This window comes from Salvia miltiorrhiza, chromosome 8 (assembly GCF_028751815.1).
Source record: "Salvia miltiorrhiza cultivar Shanhuang (shh) chromosome 8, IMPLAD_Smil_shh, whole genome shotgun sequence".
In the NCBI taxonomy this organism is placed as follows: domain Eukaryota; kingdom Viridiplantae; phylum Streptophyta; class Magnoliopsida; order Lamiales; family Lamiaceae; genus Salvia; species Salvia miltiorrhiza.
The window spans coordinates 58,132,048-58,155,175 of record NC_080394.1 but is presented as its reverse complement, the minus strand read 5'-3'; the positions used below and the strand labels follow the sequence as shown (position 1 = coordinate 58,155,175).

At 35.9% G+C, this 23,128-nt stretch overlaps 4 protein-coding genes across 5 annotated transcripts; 1 reads left to right on the top strand and 3 right to left on the bottom strand.

Moving 5' to 3' along the window:
* Positions 1–554: 554 nt before the first annotated feature.
* Positions 555–2,980, bottom strand: LOC130999573 (uncharacterized). Its single transcript, XM_057925132.1, has one exon. The coding sequence runs from the start codon at positions 2,402–2,404 to the stop codon at positions 752–754; it is 1,653 nt and encodes a 550-aa protein (XP_057781115.1). The 5' UTR covers positions 2,405–2,980; the 3' UTR covers positions 555–751.
* Positions 2,981–4,374: 1,394 nt separating this feature from the next.
* On the bottom strand, positions 4,375–7,797 carry LOC130999572 (IQ domain-containing protein IQM2-like). Its single transcript, XM_057925131.1, has 8 exons — positions 7,656–7,797; positions 6,455–7,055; positions 6,301–6,366; positions 6,126–6,214; positions 5,954–6,044; positions 5,624–5,863; positions 5,426–5,527; positions 4,375–5,322 (listed from the first exon to the last, which is right to left on the bottom strand). The coding sequence occupies exons 2-8, from the start codon at positions 7,019–7,021 to the stop codon at positions 4,600–4,602; spliced, it is 1,878 nt and encodes a 625-aa protein (XP_057781114.1). The 5' UTR covers positions 7,022–7,055; positions 7,656–7,797; the 3' UTR covers positions 4,375–4,599.
* An 8,217-nt stretch (positions 7,798–16,014) lies between these two features.
* LOC130999571 (vesicle transport protein GOT1-like) lies at positions 16,015–18,794 on the top strand. Of its 2 annotated transcripts, none has more exons than XM_057925129.1 (7): positions 16,015–16,169; positions 16,429–16,531; positions 16,846–16,937; positions 17,030–17,110; positions 17,225–17,322; positions 17,401–17,482; positions 18,437–18,794. In XM_057925129.1, exons 2-7 carry the CDS (start codon positions 16,501–16,503, stop codon positions 18,473–18,475), a joined length of 423 nt encoding a protein of 140 aa, XP_057781112.1. In that variant the 5' UTR covers positions 16,015–16,169; positions 16,429–16,500; the 3' UTR covers positions 18,476–18,794. The 2 variants fall into 2 exon arrangements, with proteins under 2 accessions (XP_057781112.1, XP_057781113.1); XM_057925130.1 differs by lacking the exon at positions 16,015–16,169 and adding an exon at positions 16,173–16,266.
* A 5-nt stretch (positions 18,795–18,799) lies between these two features.
* On the bottom strand, positions 18,800–23,128 carry LOC130999570 (probable CoA ligase CCL12). Its single transcript, XM_057925127.1, has 14 exons — positions 22,697–23,128; positions 22,022–22,151; positions 21,658–21,917; positions 21,314–21,515; positions 21,066–21,106; positions 20,725–20,853; positions 20,575–20,648; positions 20,285–20,505; positions 20,083–20,177; positions 19,783–19,999; positions 19,578–19,703; positions 19,400–19,498; positions 19,125–19,331; positions 18,800–19,043 (listed from the first exon to the last, which is right to left on the bottom strand). The coding sequence occupies exons 1-14, from the start codon at positions 22,963–22,965 to the stop codon at positions 18,930–18,932; spliced, it is 2,184 nt and encodes a 727-aa protein (XP_057781110.1). The 5' UTR covers positions 22,966–23,128; the 3' UTR covers positions 18,800–18,929.

Here is a 23,128-nt window from a genome sequence, read left to right as displayed (position 1 = left end):
TCTTTTTATTTTTCTATTTTGGATTATTTTATGTTAATTGATTATTGAACGTGGGATATAAAAATAGTGGAGGTTGAACATTATTTAATTTTCAATTATTATTGCAATTATACTTTTTAACGTAAGACATTTACTTTCAATTGATTTATGAAATAGCTATTAGTAGTCTTTTGTTGTATTTAATAATTTTAGTGGACTTAAGTATAAAACTTGAATTAATCATCAATTTGAGATTTCATTCAATGTCAAAAAGCTCTTTAAAGTTTAAAGTTTAAAGTTGAAAACTATTTTGAAGTAAAAAAAAAAAAAACATTTTCGCTTTGACCACTGAATGATTAATAATTTATCTTCAATGCCATAAAAAATAGGACAATAATGAAACTTCAAAAAATTTTAATTAACCATTAAGATAGGACAATAATGAAACTTTTATTAATTCAAGGTCAAGAGGCTCTTTAAACTTCAAAAAAAATCTCCAAATAAAACAAAGAATTGATATTTTGTTCCCTTTAAGCTCAAAATTGATTAATAGTCACCACACAAAGATAAAATTGCTTCAAAATCAAATGACATTAAGCAGCAACATACAACAATGCCATGTATAAATTCAATACACAGAATCACAAGAAATCCAATCACAGTTACAATCTTGAAGCAGCAATCAATCTTGTGAAAATACTCTTGAAATCTATGAGAATATTTTGTATAGAAAATAATAAGTGTAAAGAAGCAAAGAAATGAATGTATTTATCTAGCATGTATTGATCCCATCTTTGCAATCCTTTGTCAAGTCATAAAAGGTCTCAACTTTCTTCTTGGCTCTGTAGAGCACCTCAGTATCCACCTCCACCCTCATGTAGCCGTCGAACTCGACGGGGCGGCCCCCGTTGAGCTGAGCCGTCTCGTTGTACCACTCGCTCGCGTTCCCCCACAGGTAGCCGTAGTCATCGAGCAGATGCACCTTGTAGTGGGACCTGAGCTTGTCGAAGTAGTTGTAGAAGGGCTCGTTCGTTGCAACGTACAAGTTCCTCCACGGCGCCACCTCCCCTTGCAGCTTCGCAGCTATGGCCTCCGGGGACGTGTCCCCATCCAGATGAGGCCATAGCTGCTTGTTCTGCGCCTTCTGGCCACGGACAACGTGTACTGCATCGAAATCCCAGTCCATGCTCCCACTGATCGCGGAGACTATGTTCATGAGCCGTTTGGACTTCCAAAGCGCCCCCCACGGCCTGCTGATGTGGCTCGCGGCCTCACCCTCACACACGCGGTACCAGTAGCTGCCCGGGGCAGCATCAAACTCCCGCCATATAATCGAGCTTTCATCTTTACTCAGCTCCATCGGAGTCACCTTATAGCTCTCCACCTTCCTAACCTCGACTTTCGCCTTATGGCTCTTCTCCCATCTCCTCCAATCCCTACGAAACTCGCGCTCCTCCACAATGGAGGCCGTCTCCTTCAAATGCTCAAAATCGAAGTAGAACCTAAAATCCTTCCCTTCCTCGTCCCTACCACTCTTCGTGTGAGCAGACGACAAACAAATGCTCAAATCCATCACCAACGTCCGGTTCAAATACTGCGCCTCGCCTAGCGCACATAGGAAGCTCCAAAGGTAATGGTTCATTCCTTTGCAGTGATCTCCTCCCCTCGAGTAATACAAATACTTCCCTTTCCTAAAGGCAGAATCCGATCCCAACACGGGGATCGTGTCATTGATCTCGTCATCTCTAACCCTAACCGGTGGAGGAGCAGCTTTCCCTCTCCCACCACTCCTAGTGGCGTTCCTACCCCTAAAACGACGAGCATTGACACCAGAGTGCCAGCGCCCTGTCCGGACCACCTTGTAGCTACAATCATCCTTAAAACCAATCCTAAACCTACGAAAATCCCTATACCGCCTCCAAGACTTGTCCTTCCGGTTCCTAAACCTCCACGACACATCACATTCATCCGGCTTGGATCCATTCACCGGAGTTTGGTACTCCAAGAATGCAATGGCCTTGAAACTCCTCAAGTTAAACCTCTGGATCGCGATCAAGACCCTAGGATCCGAGCAATTCACCACGGACACATCCTCACACCCCGATTTCAAGGTCCCATTCTTGCCTAACGCCTCCTCGGATCTCTCAATGGTGGCCTCGGTTATAGCCACAGGGCTTGCCACTGGTGCAGTGGCAACATCCTCACCCGTTTTCAGCACGGACGAATCCGTCTGAAACGTGGCGTTTTCGACATCCGTGAAGACCTTAGTTAGAGCCCTAGATGACTCCCATGGATCAGGGGGTTGGTATGTGATTGCAACTACACTCAAAATCAGCACTGACAACACAAACACTGAGAAACACACATTGCTTATCAGCTTTATCACGTTTTGCCCAATGGGATCTGTTAGATTCACTTCTTTCATCTAAATTCTAATCAATCACACCCCAAAATCCACTCAAAACTCACTTCATACAAACTACAAAACTACAATCTAAAGCCAACAAAATGGATCTTGAGCCCTCACTAGAAGTAGCATCAGCAGCAAAATGCTCAGAATTAGGCAAAGAAATGCACACACAGAAACAGGATTCACTAGAAAAGCTCGGATCTTGAACTCAAAGGGCCAGCAAAGAACAAGAAAATGCTACAAAATTGCAGAGGAAGAGAGAGATAGCAAAAGGGTTTAGGGTTCAATTACCAATTATCTGAGACATACCCTCGATTTTTTCTCAACAGAAATGTGTGCAAGATTGGATATTGAGGTGCAATTATTGAAGAAAACAACAGGGTTGAGTCGATTGAAAGGAGCCCTTCACTGCAAGAATGCTGTTTACACAGAAAAAAGGTGAAGTAATTAGGTGAGCTTTGTCTTAAACTTGAAGAAACAGCAATCTAAGACATGTAATTGCCAACATAATTATAGAGATTTGGGTATGATTTGTGTCGATTGAGATAGAAAAATCAGACTTCAAATTAGAAGCTCATGAACACTCTGTGGGTCCCTCGCTCAAGTCCAGTCAGCTTCGCCAATGTCGGCAGTGACAGCGAAGTTCTTGGACCTTGGATTTGGGCCGGGCTTCCATAACTAAAGGCCCATTCATTTTAATTCCTAATATTTCTCACAAGGCCCACACCTTTGATTTTTTATTTATATTCGGTGCGAAATTTATTGTCATGTTGTGAAAATTGTTATTTAAAAAAAAAAAAAAATTAACATACTTCACTCCAACAAACAATTAGAAAAAATTGGATTGTGTAATAAAAGTTTTTTTCTTTAAATTTTTAATCTAAATTTGAGCTTTTAGTTTTGTAAATCCAATTAATAGTTAATAATCCTGTTAAATAGGGGCCAAATTCGACGCAAATGAACTATTACGATTTAAGAGGTGAGATTAACTCAAACAAAAAAAAAATATTGTGCAAAGGTTATTACTTATTAGTAGGAAAACTACAAATTAGATTATTTTACTTCAAACTAATATTCGAACGATTTTAAATGGATAGTTGATCTTCTTTAAAATATTTATGGATTCTTTATACTTTTACTAGTCCTTTTAATTTTCAACTTTGTTGTTATATTTAAGTGTTATCACAAACATTTAGGTAATCGGTATTGAGAAGATGTCTAAAACTTGTAGAAAAATCAATATTAAAAAATAGATATTTATTTGCAGTGGTTTTCCCAAGTAACGCGCATACAATATTCATCAAACACAGTTGTTTGTTACTAGTCAAAGTCAAGATCATACTTTTTTTTTCTTTTTTTATTTTTTTCCTAATATGACCTAATAATAAAACATACCACGCTAGAGGAGCCTCTTATAACAAACATAGACCTAACAATTGCAAGTACGTGCATGGACCGAGCCAATTAGAGTACATGCATTGATCGAGCCAATTAGGGAGGGGGGCTCGAGCCCCCACCAATCACATGCATTGATCGAGCCAATTAGGAGAGGGGGGCTCGAGCCCCCACCAACCATAGTATATAATAATGCAAGTAAGTGCATCGACCAAGCCAATTAGGGGAAGGAGGCTCGAGCCCCCGCCAACAATGTATATTATTTTTATAAAAGCGTCAGATTATCAGTACTTTATAACGTATCGTTGTGCTAAAAGCTCTCATCATCAAATTGAATCGCGCTCCTCGAAATTTTAAATTTTAAATTTAGAAAAAGTGGGCCCACCAACTTATGTTTGTTTCTCAAATCAACAACTAACTAAACTCAGCATGACTTGAATCTTTGAATGATATTTCAACTTTCAAGAGCTATGCTATGAACAAGTCATATTCAAACACAACAAACGCGGCATCACTACCGACTTTACTCATCACTTCACTCCATTTCACCATAGCAAATCACAGCAGCAGCCATTAACAACAACAACAAGAAAAAAAAAATTGGATCTTTTCATATTGAATTTCAAGGGAATTATGACTTATGACAACCCCACAAAATTTTACAGTGTCCACCCCATTTCTTGGGATGGAAAAGAACAAAAAAAATAGTGTTCCTGTTTGAATAATTATGAATGAACGATAGTATCATTCTTCCTATTCACATTAAAAGAATGAATTAATTAAAAGAATCGAACCTGCTTCACTAGTGAGTGCCTCTAGAGGCTAGAACTGCATCCAAGGCTGCAGCTGCTCGCGCGAGAAAGGTTGCTGCCATTTGGTGTTGATGCGAGAGACGGGAAGTTAAACCTCAGGCGGCGCCTGCTTCTCGGAGACAGGTTCACTTGCTCCAACGCGTGAGTCTGGAGGCCCGATGGATAGTCTCTCAAGCATCCAATCCGAGGTCCAGCTCCCGTGCTCCACGTGCAAGACAGTTGCTTTCCCAATTGGTACGACTTCATTCCCTTGTGCGAGTTGATCCGTTGGAGAATGGATTCCTCCGGGATGGTCTCCTCCTTCGTGTCGTCTCCCTCCTCGGAGATGTTGACACCGTTGCCAGATTTTGGAGCGAGTGGCTCTTCTGCTGTCAGAAGCTCATCCAAAGGTGAAGCTAGGATGAAGCTTCTGGTGGGGGATTCGCCTGTTTCGGCTGCAATCTTCAACCGGTCTAATAATTGATCCCTACTCGGTATCTGGAGAGTGAGGTTGCTAGAGCTATGTCGTGTCGAGGCAATTGCAGCAACGGCTACTTCTTCCTCTTCTTCTTTTTCTTCTTCTTCTTCTTCTTCTTCTTCTCCGGATTTGACCTTCATGGAAGTGGAGTTTTCCACAACACTTTCTTCCATCTCCAGTTGATCTCTCTCAGTCAAGTCGTCTCCGGAGGAGATGTTTCTCATATGCTTCCGGACCGATTCTTTGTCTTCATCGTCGACAGAATCAAGCTGTAACAAAATGCAGTTAAGGTTTAAGACTATTGAGCACAAATATCGTAACATGGCTGAATCTTGAAAGAAACAAAGAAACTAGGATGGTTGTTGTCTCTACCTCAACTCTATCGAGATCCACATTGTTATCCTTGAGAAACGACACGAAATCTTCAAAATTCTCGGCTGTAGGCCGGTAGTGCCCACTGTGAGGCCACACTGCCTGTTGAAATCCAAGCATGGCATTGTTCATTAATCAATATGAAAAAGAATGCATTGCAATACTGGCCGGTTGAAGATTATGACGGTATGAAGATACCTTTAAGACGCCCTTATCAGCTACGATCCTCCCAGCAGCCAGCGTGGCTCCTCCGGCCAAGAAGCTGGAGTGCTGGAACGACCCTTTCCTTTTCTTCCCGACGTATAAGGTCCTGGACGTGCTAAGGACAAAGATCCACTTGCAACCCTTTGGTTCGTCTATGGTGTCGAGAAGCTCCCCAGATTTCTTGTAGAGGAGCTTTCCATCCTCCACCGCGACTTCATATGCCTCTCTCTCCCTCTGCAAACAACAGACGCCTCGTCACTATGCAATTCTTCATTGTACAAAACATTTTAAATAAAAGTTGAGCTTCGAAGATGAGATACACACCGGTCCAAGGTACTTAATACACTGCTGTTGAAGCTTAGAACGAGGGCACTTCTCCGTGAGATTAACTTCCTTCCCTTCTCCTATATCTAGCCTGCAGGATTGCAATCATTTTTCGTTAGCTCCACACGGTGTGAAAAGGGCATCAAGCATTTCAAATTCTAGTGATTATTACCAGTAGAAGAAGGGCTCTTTGCTTTGAGAATTCAACCACTTCATGTAATAGAAATGCAGATTGTGGCCATAACGGTGTCGTGGATCAATCTGGTAAACAAATGATTCGAAATCAGCATCTGTTCTTGATTGCTAAATGCTACTGCATACAAAACCATGGCACCAAGCATACTTACAGCTTCGAGCCAGTGTTGCAACGCGAGTTTCTGAGCTTTGCTGTTCTGAGATAAGCCTTTTCCTACCTGAAACATACAAGGAAAATCACATATGATATAACCAAATTCACAAATGCATAGAAAGCAAGTGATGCCAACAATCCAAAAGATATACCTTGGCAGCCCTTGTTCTTGCTCTCGACCAACGAGACATTGCTGTCTCGTGCTTCTCAATATCAAAGAAGGAAATGGAGCTACGCTTGAGCTCTGCAAAATCCAAAACCTTCCACCAGCTCTGCTCAATCAGGACAGCACAATCTGCAAGCTTTCGCCTGGTGCGGAAGCTCTTGTAAACCTTCTGCAACTTTATAGCAGCCTCGTGTTTGGGGCTGCTCGGATCCAAGACCGGGGAATGTGGCGTGTTCCCCATCAAGCTACCCGATCTAGACAACAAACCAACCGATTCTTGGCCCGTGGCACCATCATCGGCTTGAGCCTCGATGAATCTCATGGTTTGAGTTTTCTTGGCTCTGAACCTAAGAGATCCTTCCCTCGACAGCTTCCCCGAGCCAAATGACTGCAATCTTACAGGCTCGGTAACCTTGCTGCCCCTGAAGCTCGAAGATCGAACCGGTGTGTTCCTCTCATCACTCTCTAGTTTGAATGAATTTGCAACCATTGATTCAAATCCATTCTCCAAATCAAAAAAGAAACTAAGTGGACATGAACAGGATACCCCCATGCAATTTTGGAGTAATGGAAATGTTCTATTTCACCTGTGGAGGAACAATTCTTTCAGAAAAATACAAAAAATACTATTTTTTCCATTTCAAAATCAAAACAAAAACCATATCATAAATTCATAACTACATAGTTTTAGCATTTAAACACATATCAGAATCATGAGCAATAGATTATCTTGGTTTTTCTTGGTTATGGTTGGTGAATCACACACAACACACACACACACACAAACAACCAGCAATCCCTTCAGTTTCAATAAACAGTTGATGAAAATGAGAAAATTATATGCAGCAAAATTTGCATATATAAACCAAGATTTACACAAAATGGGACTCCACCATATTCCAATTTCCAAACACCCACAAATTCATATTAGAACATTTAATCACACAAGCATACCAATCAAGTTAAAAATTAATAACACAAAGCCCATTTCCCAAAAAATAACAATCACAAAACAAGAGAGCCAAAAATCCAAAACTAAACATTATCCCATTTCAACTCATTGATTCAGCTTAAGCAACTGCAGATGCAAGAGCAAAAGTACAAAGAATAAAATCCAAACTTTCAAGAAAACGAGGAGTTTTTTCAGGAAATGGATAAAGGAAATAAAAAAGGTGAAATCTTTATACCTGAATCAATGCCAAGCTAGATGGAACAGAGATAATCTTGAAATATAAATCAAGAAACAGCAAAAGGGTCTCTACTTCAGCGGGCCTTTTCTTGGGTATATGATTTGTTTTAGGCTAAATGTAGCTGTGTTCTTCGTCTTCTACGAATGTGAGTGTGTGTGTGTGTATATATGGAGGAAGTAGAGCTGTACGGGTGGTGGGGGTAGGGGGTGGGTGGGGGTGGGGGTGGTGGGGGTGAGCACGTGGCATAGACTTTGAAGACTGTGTAGCTTCCATTTTTACCATACTGATACTACTATATTTTTTTTAAGATATTACTACTATTATTATTGTCCTTCAAAAAAGATTATATACAACGATAACTATAAATGGGAAGTAATTAAAAAATTACAGTTATAGATTAAATAAATAAAAAATAACTTTTTTATCCTTAAATTATGAATATTTATGATAAATTTATCATTTTATTGAACGAATTCGTAATCTAGCATCCGAATTTATAAGCAACGAAAAAATTATTTTTCACATCCATCATTTTTCACGCCATAACAAGTACATAATATTTAATGATTTTGGTTGGCGAAAATTTATTTTTTTGCCCTATCATGTATAATGTATTTTACCTTAACATTTAAGTTTCATTTATGAATTAGATTTGGTGTAACATTGAAATCAATGTTTTCCTTCTTCTTCGTGGTTTATTCAACTCTTATTAAAAGACCGTGTAGAATAATCTTCACTTTTTTTTTTCTAGTCTTCAAATAAATACAATGCCATAACTTGCAAGAATCTCTCAAATAATAATAATTTATATTTTTTATAGTGAATTTTGGGCACCAATAGCATTGACTTAGTCTGATAGTGATGTACTTACTTATATATTAGGTTTGGTGTAGATGTTTGTGAGTTGCTCAACATTTATATATTATTGCTTTGTTAATTAAATAATTGTACAAAAAATGTTTCCTCAAAAAAAAAAAAAAAAGATTGTACAAAAAATGTTTTTCATGTCATGTCGAATTAAGAGAGTGCAATTTTATATTTCTATGAATGTGTCGGCACATATGAAATATTTACGTGTACGCTTATGAACAATATGATGGTTAATTTTTTATATTAATTTTTTTATCGAGTTTGACACATCTATATAAAACGTATCGATACGTTTACATCAATTGACATTGACAATATTGACACAAGACTTGTGTGGTGATGATACATTTTTTTTTTTTTGAATATTACTATAACTAGTAGAAGGCCGAGATAATAAATTATTACCCAATTTATTACAAAAATTTTATTTGGATGTGTTTTACAAATATTTTAGAAAAATTAGAGGTATTTACTCTAAATATTAATTAATATTATAAATTTAAAAATAATTATTAGAAAAAAGGAAGAAGAAACTCAACTTTTCTTGTCATTTATTTCAAAATTTATTATTATGTTGTGAATTTTATTTGTAATATATATATTAATTTCATAACATCATATGTATCACATTCCAACAATTTATTTTTAAAATAAAATTTTATTTATATTTATATGAATACTTATAAGCTCTTTAATATCTTCACCAAACATGTCTCCCTATATTGTGTGGACTATAATTGTCACTCAAATTATATTATTACAATTATATGTAAACAAAAATTAATATGGAAAAAAATATTGTAATGTATACGAAATATTAAAGTTACATAAAAATTATTCACAATCGTCCATTTTGTGAAGATTAACAGTGTAATATAGTCTTTTTATTACTACAAAAATAATCAAACTTTCTACTCAATCTAATCCAAATATATATTTATATAAATGTGATCATATTAATATATACTTCCTTAGTCCACTAATTTATGGCCTACTTTCCTTTTTGGTACGTCCACCAATTTATGTCCTACCCATTTTTAGTAACTCTTTATATATTTTTTAATTGGTGGGTCTTAATAAACAATAGTGCATTTTTTCTCCATTCAAATAATAAACAATACACTTTGTGGGTTTCTTTCTCTACTCAACTAATAAATAATATATCTTGTGTATCTCTTTCTTCACTCAATTAATAAATAAATATTTTTTTTTAATTCGTGTTTCCTTCCCTAGGTCATAAATTAAAGTATGGAGCGAGTAATTTGTATGTATATGATGAGACCAATTGAAACTTCCATGCATTTATGAAGCATGGCCCACAAGTTGACCGAAAGCAGATAATCCCATATAAATAATGGGCTTTGCTGAGGTAATAAAAACAAAATGCACCCAATATTTATATACAAGTCCAAGGTGTCGCTTAATATTTTAAAATTGAAGTGTCACATAATTTCTACTTTTTAAATGCCCACAAATTAATGTAAAACAAAGGCATCATAAAGATATTGTCTCTCTTATATATTTGTCATTTAATTTAAAAGATTGTTTGCGGTGGCACTTACATACACATATGTCACCTACTCATTATATCAGCAACCCTTATATTAAAATATAATACAACAAATTTTTGTGGCTGCCAGCTTCAAAAATCCTAAACAAACTACATATTAGTAATATTTAATTAAATTATATGTTAATTTTCCAAACTATGGATGACACTCCCAACAGATATAAGAACCATATAATTAAATAAATGATGGAAATTTCGAAATTCCCATTTTTCCCAACCAGCGCTGTCGTATTTGCTATCTACTGCTAAATCATTCCCAACTTTTTTAAATAATTCTTGTATAATTATTTATGAGTTTATTGTGGATAATTTAATTTATAATATATATATATACCCGTATTTTTTCCGTAGTGATTTTTTTTTTACTTTAAACACTACGTAGAAGTGGAAGATTTGACCCAATTTATGAAATAATGAAATAGTATAATTTTTGCATGAATAAGTATATATCTATTTTATTTAACATTTTGTAGACATATAATACTCGATCTTACTTTATTTTGTTTGCGATAACCACACACGTTTTCTCCCTAAAATCTATTGCTATTTCTCTCCGACGGTGGGATTTTATTCTTAAAAAATATTTCTTTTTTACTTTTTGGAAGATAGATCAATTTTCACAAATTATTTTACATTTGTCCTCACAATATATTATTTCTATCAACTACATTAATATTTACCAACCATACACAAATTGTGAAATTACAAAAAACAACTTTTGCCGCATTCCATTTGTGCATTATATACTAAAAGAATAAACTAAATCGATGTTAATTAATTTAATAAACCATAATTATATTGAATTCCAGAAACAATGCAATCACATCTCACTGCATGGTCCATGCAAAATCTATAATTCAAATCCACAAAATCGCATGTAATAAATTGAAATCCACAATCACATGTAACTTGAATCCAAGATAGTATTTTATTAATGCCATGCCCATAAATATGTATATCACTAAATTATTATTCCTAAATTTTTAGATAATTATGGTTTTTGTATGAACACATTGTCACATACAACTGTGCTCGATTTGATCTGGGATCGGGCGTACGACGCGCCGTACAGATCTCTTAGCCAGTGATAATTCTCCACGTGTTGTCACCACATTCATCCATGCTTTATTTTTTTTAAATACTATATTAATTTAATTTTTCAGACAGGCAAAGGACAACTCTATCTTGCATATATTCACGTTGGACTTTGGAGATTCATCATAAATGTCATTTCATTCTACTCTTTTTTCACTATATCAGTCTAAATGATACTAAAATATATTAAAGTAATCACCATGTATTCAGTACTATCCTAAGTTTTTGGCTTTCACCTATTATATCCCAAACTGCCAAAAATTATGCAAATTTATTCGAGATAAATTTCTTAGTATATGAAAGCTGAAATATAATTAGGAATTTGAGCTTATGTGTCGTTAGAAAAAAATCATTTCTACATATGTATTTTCATGTCAAGCCGTGCTAGATTTTAGACATTGTTAATGTCTGAGATCTAAGGTCTTGAGTTCGAGTCCTCAATCGCACAGTCTTTAAAATTTATTTATTTAATTATGTAATTTATCAAAAAAAGTGTTTAAAAATGATTGAAAAAATAAAAAAGATTGATAATTTGAAATATATTTGACTATTTACTCCATCCGTCCCACTGTATCTGAGACTCTTTCTATTTAAGGCGCCCCACTGTAAGTGAGACTCTTTTCTTTTTTGGTAAAAATTTTACTATTTAAACACATTTTCACTTTTTCACCTACAATCAAAATACATTTTTTTTTTTATTTTCGTGTCCAAAAAAAGTCTCACATACAGTGGGACGGAGTATATATATACTGATAATGCTATGATATTTCAATTACAAAATCATCGTTTTTGATTATTACTTGAAAATCATATAACAAAGATTATTTATAATAATGAAGCGAACACAAATACCTCTATATTTTGAAACCGAGTTACAATATTAAAGATGACATGCATGCATGTATTATTAAATTATGGTTGTATATATAAAAAAAGAGAAAAAAAAGAACCTAGAAAAATAAACATGACAATTGACATGCATGGTACATTCAGATAAGCTTATTTAATAATAATAATAATAATAATAATAATAATAATAATAATAATAATAATAGTTGAATGGAAATTAGGAGTGAAGGGTAACCGACAGGTGTGGAGGTGGAGAGCACGAGGGTGCATTAAACGCAGGTCTGTTTTATATGTTAAAGGTTAGGTTTGGAATAAAACGCTACGCGCTTTCTATTTTCCACAACACAACACTGCTGCGCTCACTGCACCGACGGAGTGTGCTGCCTGCGACGTACCCCAAGGTACAATTCTAGTCAGCCTGCCCACGAATCTTTTTTGCTTTGACCTTTGTAGATTTCATTTCATCCCACTTTACACTCTACACTTCTTTTTCATGTCTCAAATTTTGGTACTATCATATAATTCCCACATTTTCTTTGGTGAATTTTAGTTAATTTTCTTATAGAGTTAAACATATTTTAGGAAAAAGTTAAGAATATATATACTCCCTCCGTCCCTAAAATAACTTCCTCTTTTTCCATTTTGGGACGTCCCCCAAATAACTTCCTCTTTCTTTCTTTCCATTTTTGGAAACCTACCCCACCACTAATAATACTTTATTTATTCTTACTTTTTCACTTTTCACCACTCTCAATACTAATTATAACACTTTTCACAACTTCCAATAATAATTATATCACTTTTTCTCCACTATCAATACACTTTACAATTTTTTATTAAAACCCGTGCCGTCCCCAAAGAGGAAGCCATTTCAGGGACGGAGGGAGTATAACATATGATAAGATTTTCGACTTTGAGAAGATGAGTTGAATCGTCAGGATTTTGTAAAGTATCACAATTTAAAAATAAAAATAAAAAATTGATTCATCTTTTCGAAGTCGATAATTTTATCTTGTGCCATATATATATTTTTTTGAAGAGATATACACGACATAAGGTCATCTCATCATGTTGTTAATTGATGTTATCGAATAATCTTGAAAGCTAACATGATACTCCCTCCGTCCCATTATTCATGACACATATTTCATTTTGGGTTGTCCCAACCTACATGTCATGTTTCTATTTTGGGAAGAAATAAGGGGTGGATTAAGTTTAATTCATTGACTAATTAAATCTTAATATCTAAAATTCTATTAAGGTTCATACTTGACTGTCGGGAATAAACAACCAATTTTTGTTAGCTCTTTACCTTATTTTTTGCATATTAAAAGTTTTATAGATAAACTTTTCGTCTATTTTGACTCATTCTATGTTTAATTTGACCATTACAAACAAATGACGAAAGTGCCAAAAGGTGTAGAAAAGTTGTTGTTCAAACCTTTTCCCTTTTCCCTTATTTTTGTGCAAATTCTTTTTTTTTTAGAAGTATTTTTGTGCAAATTCTCTCTCTCCCTCTCTCTCTCTAATACTAATAGTAATAATAATAATAATTTGGAAATATGTGCCAACTTAGATATTGATAACCTATGTAGCTACTAGGATCACTTCTATAATTAATTAACCTTCATATTGAATAAATGATTAACAAAAAATTTATAGTCACGACCTATTTAATTGATTCTTAATAAAGTCTAACAAAATAAAGTAGATTTGAATATCAAATTTCTATCTTATATATTAATACTCGTTATTGTATACAATAATAGTTTTTTCACCATAAACATCAAAATATAACTATATATACTTATGAATTAAATTGTTTTAAATTCTAATTATATTGACACCGAGAATGGTCTCATACACTGTAAGGTGGAATATTACACGTCAAATATAGGCCCACCAATTGACCTTTTTGCCCATGTCATCTTCCTTTTGTAACATGGGCTTTTATAGGCTTAGCCGCATAGGCCCAAAACAACCTTAATTAATAATAATAATAATAATAATAATAATAATAATAATAATAATAATAATAATAATAATAATAATAATAATAATAATAATTTGGTTGGTCAATCACCAAATATATATCAAGCCAAATACATGCCTCAAGTTTCAAACGTAGGCAATAAGTGTATGTGTGTGTTTTCTTTTTTCAAATTATGATTTTTTGTTACATTGTTAAAATAGAAAGTTACAAGTAATTCCTTTTAGAATTATTGGAGATATCTATTACATAATTAAATAAGCAACTCGCATGCAAGCGTAATCTCTACATCATACAAAAGTGTAAAAACTATCTGCACATAGGTGGAACCATTACCCGCACATAGGCGACATTAAACCCAAAATCTCTCAAAAATGAGAATATTTGGGTGCATCAACTTTGTCACTTGAGTTCGACCTCTTCATTATTTACAAGTAATTTGAAATTAATGTGATAAAATTGTAAGTTCACATAGTATTTCAAATCGAAGTCCTTATCTTTATTTATTTAAGACCCAACATTATATTTCATTAACAAACTAAATCTTTGAATTAGGTAAAAAACTAAATAAAAATTAAGACACAAACCTAATTTTTCCGACAATAAAAGGGATCAATACAATTAAGTTAAACCTACCTTTAGCTCCAACTTTCTCCCAATTCGACTAGGACGACAATTTTGAATAAAATATTTTCTAAATTGATAGGTCCATTCGAATCTATTATTAACAACTAACAATACTTAAATGTTTTCATTTCACTAATAATTTTAGAAAAAAAAATATTCTTGACTCAAGTCATTCCCAAATTTTCTCCTAAATAACAATTAACTCTTCTAGATATTATTATGGTAACATAATTCACCAATGTACGTAAAATATATATTATATTAATATTAGAAGATAAACTACAAATTCCCACAAAATATTTTCCAGCTAGAAATGTGTTGACTTTTGCTACTTCACACATGCTTTTGACTTTTGATGAAACATGTTTGTAGATATTGAGATATTGTTTGTTTGCTTATTTAGAAGTGTGCGACTTTCCCTAGTTCGAAAGTAGCGACAGCTCAATTTGAGGATAAAAGTCAAAACATGTCCATATTTTTTTGATTGGGTTAATTATCAAATCTATCCTAATGGTAGTTATTTTACTAATTTTATTCCAAATTTTTAAATTTTAATTTCTAGTATAATATTTACAACTTATCAATTATTCCACCTTTTACAATTTTGTATTATCATAATTTTACTCAGAAGATTTTTCTCAAAAAAAAAAAATTACTCAGAAGATTGAACAATGATGTGTCTTACTAAAGTCTCAAAAAAAAAAGATGTGTCTTACTAAAGAATGACATGTGATTTGATTTCACTTCAAACTCCATTTCATCACCCCATTTTTTAGGAACTCGTTTATTTATTGAAATATTTTTCTAAAAAATGTTTGATAAAATAAATACAAATACTAAAAGTTGACGCAATCTTGATTATTTTGTAAGATTGTGATAAAATCACTAAAAACTTTGGTAGAGATTTGGTGATTTATCTTTAATGGCTTTTATAAACTACCGATTTTGACCAATTAGTAATCAAAGTACATAAAATATGAAAATTTGTCACGAACAAATTTTTCGATACCTGAAAGCTTAGTAGGATCCATCGCAAATTTAACGTGTCTACACTCCAAACTACATAATGTTCATGGTGTCCTACTAAGTTTTTAGGTATCGATCAATTTGTTTGGAATATTTTTGCATAATATTCTTTAAAAAAATTGATTATTAATTGATTAAAGTAATAATTTAGCCATTTATGATGTAGTTGGAAAAAATAGTTAATAGAATAGAATATATCTAACTATTTGGGCTAAAAATTTAATAAAAAAAAATACTATTTGGGCTAAAAATTGAAGAACTCACAAAGATTGGTATTTAATGTTGGATAAAAGCCCAACATAATAAGCCCATGAAAGCAGGCCAAGGCCCAATCAATTCGAAACGAGCCGTGTCCGAGTCAACTCGTCCGCGTCACAGTAGTTTCGCGTTCATTTCATTCCAATTGAGATCACGTCATCGCGCAAATGCCATTTGTTTGCTTCTCTTCGAAGTTGTAGTCTTAGCTCGTTACACATATTTACAGGTTAGATTTCTCAACATTTTGCTAAATACGCATGTATAAATAAGCATATGATTGATTCTATAGTGTGTTAATATTTTATTAGGGGATCGGAATCGAGGTAGTTAAGTGGATCTATGGCGATTACTTCCGTTTTTGTTTAATTTTTTTTATTAGTTTATTTCAAGTAGGAATCGCAATTTCAGTTGAAGTTATCGGATTTATGTGTTTTTTTTTATTGGATTGTAATTGTGATTGCTTTTTTATTTCTTCCAATTCACAGCGGTGTAGGGTTTCGGTTGAAGATTTTGTTGGCAAATCTAGGTTGTTTTTTATTGAATCTGAATTGGCGAAGATGATGTCCTTCGAGATGAACGATCGTAAAAGTAAGTTTGATCCCTATTTGGCCGCTCTTGTCCTTGCCGGTTGAATTTACACTGTTTGGTTGTGATTGTGGGAGTTGTTGGAATTAACTGTGCATGATTATGGATTTCTTGTGATCTCTCCTGTGAATTTTTGCGGACAAATTCTCAGCTCGAATGATTCTATCTGGCTCCTTTGATTTCTCAATGCCAAGTGTTTTTTCGATTCAACTATATATGCTATATGAATTGATTTTTTTGCTTTTAAGATGATCTTGTGTAAAGAATTTTCTTAGCGGTTGAGCATGATCTGATCTTATTATGGTTCAATCAAACAGAAATTGGACTCGGTTTGACGGGGTTTGGAGTATTCTTTTCATTTCTTGGGATCATTTTCTTCTTTGATAAGGGACTGCTTGCAATGGGAAATGTAAGTATGATTATGTGGCAGGTTATCATTCAGCTTGTAGTTCTTCTTTTAACCCCTAATCTTCCTAATGTTACTTTGTTCTACTCAAACAGATCCTTTTCTTCTCAGGCGTGACATTAACCATTGGCCTCAAGTCTTCCGCCCAGTTCTTTATGAAGCGTTCTAATTTCAAGGCATATTTTTCTTGTTCCGATCTGTTTTTCCTGTTGGGGGCGGGGGGGCCTTGGTGAAGGCTCTAGCAATCCCCTTGTTGCTTCTTCAGTTGAACTTTTTAATGTTGATTGCAGGGAACTGTTTCCTTTGGTGTTGGCTTCTTCCTGGTTATCATTGGATGGCCTATCTTAGGCATGATAGTTGAGGCTTATGGATTTGTTGTGCTCTTCAGGTATAGTGTTGTACTTTAACCTTTGGTCTATTTTCCACCATAGTGCTAGAGTCTTATTTAGTTATTTATTATTTGCAGTGGCTTCTGGCCGACACTGGCTGTATTTCTGCAGAAGATGCCTATTATTGGATGGTTATTCCAACAACCTTTTGTGAGATCGGTAATGTTGCTTTGGCATCTTTTCTTACTTTAGGAGTTACTTTGATTTGCCATCTTCTATGGATTTCATATGCTTCTGTTATGATTTGTTCATTAAACTCCAGGTTCATGAAAGATGTTAAAATTCAGAAACAATAAAAACAATTTAATTGGTTGTGATTATGTCTTCCTTCAGTTACCAACATTTAGACCTGGCCAACCCATAGAATACTGCAGAATGATGGTTTAAGGATTTAAGTATGTTAGTTGCAAGATATTCAAAGCTTTTCAGGGATCTTTCATCTTCACATGTGTTTTGCTTTAATTCCAGTACTCCACTGATTCTACTACTTGAGTTGATTCATAAGTTTAGTGGAGTTTGTTTCATGTTCCATGTTACTCCCTCCGTCCTGCTTATAACGTCCGAAAACTATAGTATTGTCCTATAGTTTTGGGACATTATAAGCGGGACGAAGGGACTACAGTTTTAGTACTTAAAGCTGTCTTAAGATTGTCGGTAACATATCACTTCATTGAAGAGCCTTGACATACGTAAAATCAACTACAGAGTGTTATCCATTGTTCTAGTGTTACTGTTTTGCTTTCAGATGGGTGTTGCATGAACAATGCTTTCGGTGTCATCCGAGCTTGTGACTTAAATGGAAGTTCACACTATTTAATGAATGAACTGACCGATAGGAACAGCTTTGGACTAGTTTTAAGTTTTAACATAAATTATGGAAGTTGTGCAGGTTCTCGTAGATGAAATATTAGCCTTTTGATTTCCTTGTCCGTGCATGAATGATACCTACTAAGCTCTCAATGAGAATTAGAAATCTTGATTAGTACTCCATCTCATCAACCATTATGCACAACATATTCCGTGCTATCCTCTCTTGGCGCACAATATCTTTTGGCGCACGCATTCATTTTACAGCATATAACGTCTCATGAGCGAACTTTTTACCCTATGCAGTTTTTTGACCGTTACCGGGGAAAGCGAGTACCTGTCTGAATCTTCTTTGCAAGAAAGGCCACTTACCTCTGGGCTGCCTTGTAAGTTTTGTAAAAATACTTTCTTACCAGCATGTCAAGATAAAACGAGAATACCGCGTGGTAGATGATATGTGCTTGATTTTACGCATGCTTCTTTTTACCTCACTGGGAAATGAAAGTTCATACTCTTGAGGTGGATGCAGCTTCAGTGTACCAATTTCATTGATTTTTTTCCTCGAGTCCTCCTCTAATCCGAGACACGGTTTGAAGAAAAAATGAATTGTTATAGAGAACTCTCTTTCCATTGATTGAATTGGGTTCGTATTTTATGTGCAAAATCACATTTTTCTCTAAAAATAATGGTATGTATTGATAAACTGAAGCTATATTACTCGCAATAGGAGTTACCAATTATTTATTCCATTCAACATCTTAAGAAATACTAGTACACACTACAGAGAGAGAGAGAGAGATTAAATTCTACTCTGCAGCAGAAGCTCCTTCTTTAGTTGGTCCCTCAACACTCGCCGCAGCAGTTTATTCGACGCCGTACGAGGAAATTCCGGCATGATCTTCACGAAGCTCACCTGTTCCATACCCAAAGACATTTAAGCAACCCACAAAACATACAGAAACAAAAAAGCCCATCATTTTCTTGCAAATCAAACCTTAAACAAAGGGTTGAGATTGGTCTGAATAGCCTTCGAGAATTTCAACCTCAGCTCGTCTGGTTCGATGTCGAAACCATTCTTGAGCACCACAAAAATGGACAACTGCTCGGGCCCCCCATTTGGTGGCGCAACGCTCACCGCAGCCGTTTCCACCACGCCTTCGTCAGCGTTGTTGCAGATGCGCTCGATCTCAACTGAACTCGTCTGCACGCAAAAGATCTTAGCGGAAGGAAGGAAAGACGAGCGAGAGATTGATCTAGGAATACACACACCTTAATGCCTCCGAGGTTCATGGTGTCGTCCGCTCTTCCCTGCACCATGTAGTATCCGCCAACGCTTCTCTTCAAGACGTCACCATGTCTCCTAAGTTGCTGAAAAATGCAACGCTCGATTCATTCATTCATTCATTCATAGACTGATCAAAGAGGAAGTGTGAGTGAAAACACATACCCTTCCTTTGTACATAGGCATACCCTTGAAGTAGACCTCTTCATGATCAGCATTCAGCAGTCTATCAGTAGCACCCATGTGAAGAGGAAATATGCCCACTTCGCCCACACAAGGTTCATCGTCGGGCTGTAACAGAAAAAAAAACATCGAAAAATCTATGGTTAGAACACAAACAAGATCAATCTAAACAAAAACAAATACTTACAAAGGGGATTCCATTTTCATCCAATATGACAAATCCACCACCCATTGCAGCCGAGCTAAACGCTCCAAAGGCCTGGGGTTGCACGAGGTTTCCGTAGATATAGCACGACGCAAGCTCCGTGCCTCCACAACATTCGATAATGGGCTTGTAAAACGCCCTCGAGGAGAGCCACAGGTCATCATCAACGCTGGAGGTTTCTCCGGTGGAACTAAATGACCTGCAGAGTTCGTTAGTTTAGTAATCACTTCGCCTTTTATTAATCATATACGTACGTGTTGAAAGGGTAAAACCGGAAATTACTTCATCTTTGTCCAATCTAGACCTTCCATACAATGTGTATTCTTCCATGTCTTTACTAAGCTGGGAACAGTTCCTAAAATAGTTACTCCAGCATCCTGAATGCAAGTAAAATCTAAGTGTTCGGGCAAAAAACACGCTCATATAAAGATAAAAGCTATTAGAAGCCACATAAATTGAACGACACGGTAGCTCCGGAAATCACCTGGACAAATTTTCCGAAACCACGGCCCAAAGGAGAACCATGATAGAGAGCTAGAGCTGCACCAGATAGAAAGCATGAAAAGAGTAAAATAGGACCCATAACCCATCCTAGATTTGTTGGCCAACAAACAATATCTCCACTTTGAAGGTCGAGATGTGTCCATGAATCAGCAGCGCAACGAATTGGAGAAAGATGAGTCCATGGTATGGCTTTCGGCTCCCCTGTTCACGTTGGAACGCTCTGATTAAGAGTTAAGACGTATTAGAAATAGGTTAAGCAAAGTGACCAACCTGTGGTGCCTGATGAAAATAGGATATTGGTTACAGCATCGATGGATTGGTAAACCGGTTTATAATAGTTCCATCTGCCAAAAGGATAGTTTTTGGAGTCTGTAATCTTTATGGAAAGAATGTGTTGTTGATTCTTGAGTTATTTCTTACCTTGGTAGGGCGTATGCACTTGAAAGAAAAGTTTCCCACGACGAGTCTTGGTTTCTCAATTGAACGCCTATATCTTGTCCAGAAGCAGGGATGACGATCACTCTTTCTGGGCCGGCCTCTACTACACGACTGCACCAAGAGATCAATGTATCACTTGTTACTTGAAAACCACAGAAAAAAAATAAGTGCAGCTTGATTAATTATACAAGACTATCCAAGAAAGTGACAAGCTTAGACATAATTTCAAAAACTGATGAACACGAAAAGGAGCCAAAATAGAAAAATTAAACATGGTTATTTCCACATGATTTACATTTGTTACTGGGATATGCATATATTACCTGTATAAAGGAAACCTCCGTCCTCCTCGTAAGATGAAATCCTGAAGTTTTCTTCGAGTTAGAAAATCGATTCAAAGGATTGACTCGTTTCCCATTCTATCTTATATAGTGAGTTCCACTTATTTAAGTTCGAATAATTTCTAACTCTGCTTCACCTCACAGAAGATCATACTATATTTCTTCAGTTAATTGGACTTAAAGTGATTAAATTCTGCATGATGAATTTCAAATGTTAAGTCTACTCTCACCTGAGTGAAAACTGCCTTTGCCTTTGACACACGTAAGCGTGTTGCAATTTCCTTAGGTGCAAAGCTGTCGGCAATTGATACGACGACTAGTCCAGCAAGTATAACTGCTAGATATATAATGACTGCAATGTTGGTCATGGGCATGTCAATGGCAATAGCATCTCCCTTGCAGAATTCTAAGTCCAGTGCATTTGCTACCAACCTGCTCAAAATCGAACCGGACATAACAATGAGCGCCATAACACATCCCCCAAAACACACAAACATCACATCCATTCAAAACATATCATCACAGAGAGTTATTGCATCACTATTTAATCAAAGCCAGATGACTCAAACCATACATCACTTGTTCGCGGAGCTCCTTTAGTGTCATTCTTTCGACATCATGATCATCACAGCCTTCTTGCCTCCACACAATTGCTAAGCTGTCATCATGCTTCTTGTGATAACTGCTTGGTTGCAGACAGCAGTCAGCTATATTGAGCACTGCACCAGGCAGCCACGTCCCGCCATGCTTAGCTTTGTCGGACAAATCAAGAATACATTTTGGTGGCACAGTAAATTGAACAGACAGCTCATCGAGTACAAATTGCCAATATATCTGCAAAACACACCCCCAAAAAAAAAAAAAGTTCTAAACGAATACACGAATAATGCATCATCTGCTTCAAACAGAATTGCAGCAAGAGCGAAAAAGGGCCTCGCCTCAGGATGTTGCACCGAGAACTGATGGAAACTTCTGAAACTCGTGATCGGGTCCTTGTATAATTTCCCTAATGCCCGTGGACCATGAGATTCCATAAGACGCCCCAAGTTGGTACATTTTGCCTGAGATCTTGTGCCCAAAACATCTTTTGATCAAATGATTATGATGAAGATATGTAGAGATCCTCACAAATTGATGTAGCAATCATCACAGAGCAAAGCACCACATAGCATGATATCCATCACATCAAGAACATAAACTCCTAATCATCATTTGCACACACACACACACACACACACAGAGGACTTACTGATAGTAATTGCCAATACACTAAAGTTTCTCCAACCAAAGAGGTCGGTTTCCTATCAAAGATGGATAGGGTGAGGTTTCAACAACTTAACAAGTAACATTGTGCTCAAACATGACATTTTCCAGAAACACTATACTTTTCATGAATGCGACTGTGTGAGTGTGTGTGTGTGTGAGAGAGAGAGAGAGAGAGAGAGAGAGAGAGAGAGAGAGAGAAATATAGAGATTATGGCCCCAGACTTCCCAAATTAACCTAAAATTGAATCAATTTGGGACTTCACTTGCATAATCAAGACTCTACATCGAACAAAAGAGTGTTGCTGCCATTTTTTCACACTACCAACAAGAGAGAGAGAGAGAGTTACAGAGAAGGAAACCAATAGAGGGGAGGGGCGTGGATGGAGTGATCGTGATGGCGATCGCGGTAGATAGAGTAGTAGATGAGCTGATGCAGGGCATGCGGGTGCCATGGCTTCAACAGCTTGGGCGCCGTAATCCGGCCCCACAACTCTTCTGCTCCACCGCCATTTCTGCTTACATTTTGAAGCTCTCTTTCCAAATCTTTCGCTTCTTCAACTGGAATCCCACTTCCCACCAAATCCTCCACTCCCACCTCCCTATACCTCTTACCCATCTCTCTCTCTCTCTCTACCAATTACAAGTAGAAATATAAAAAAATATTACTCATTTGATTAACTAATCAATCATAACGACTTTCTTCTCTCAAGTCTTATGCATTTATGGAGTATAATTTTGTTTAGGCCTCTGATTTTCAGTAGGGAAGTAGTGTTAGGTAA

Coding starts and splice junctions, on each gene's coding strand:
- LOC130999573 (XM_057925132.1), bottom strand. CDS start 2,404: ATGAAAGAAGTGAATCTAACAGATCCCATTGGGCAAAACGTGATAAAG.
- LOC130999572 (XM_057925131.1), bottom strand. CDS start 7,021: ATGGGGGTATCCTGTTCATGTCCACTTAGTTTCTTTTTTGATTTGGAG. Junction 6,367..6,454: donor CAAGAACAAGGGCTGCCAAG/GTATATCTTTTG, acceptor TGTATGTTTCAG/GTAGGAAAAGGCTTATCTCA. Junction 5,528..5,623: donor CTGATAAGGGCGTCTTAAAG/GTATCTTCATAC, acceptor GGATTTCAACAG/GCAGTGTGGCCTCACAGTGG.
- LOC130999571 (XM_057925129.1), top strand. CDS start 16,501: ATGATGTCCTTCGAGATGAACGATCGTAAAA. Junction 17,111..17,224: donor TGAAGCGTTCTAATTTCAAG/GCATATTTTTCT, acceptor TGTTGATTGCAG/GGAACTGTTTCCTTTGGTGT. Junction 17,323..17,400: donor GGATTTGTTGTGCTCTTCAG/GTATAGTGTTGT, acceptor TATTATTTGCAG/TGGCTTCTGGCCGACACTGG.
- LOC130999570 (XM_057925127.1), bottom strand. CDS start 22,965: ATGGGTAAGAGGTATAGGGAGGTGGGAGTGGAGGATTTGGTGGGAAGT. Junction 20,854..21,065: donor CGGAGGTTTCCTTTATACAG/GTAATATATGCA, acceptor CTCTTGGTGCAG/TCGTGTAGTAGAGGCCGGCC. Junction 19,044..19,124: donor ATCTCAACCCTTTGTTTAAG/GTTTGATTTGCA, acceptor GGTATGGAACAG/GTGAGCTTCGTGAAGATCAT.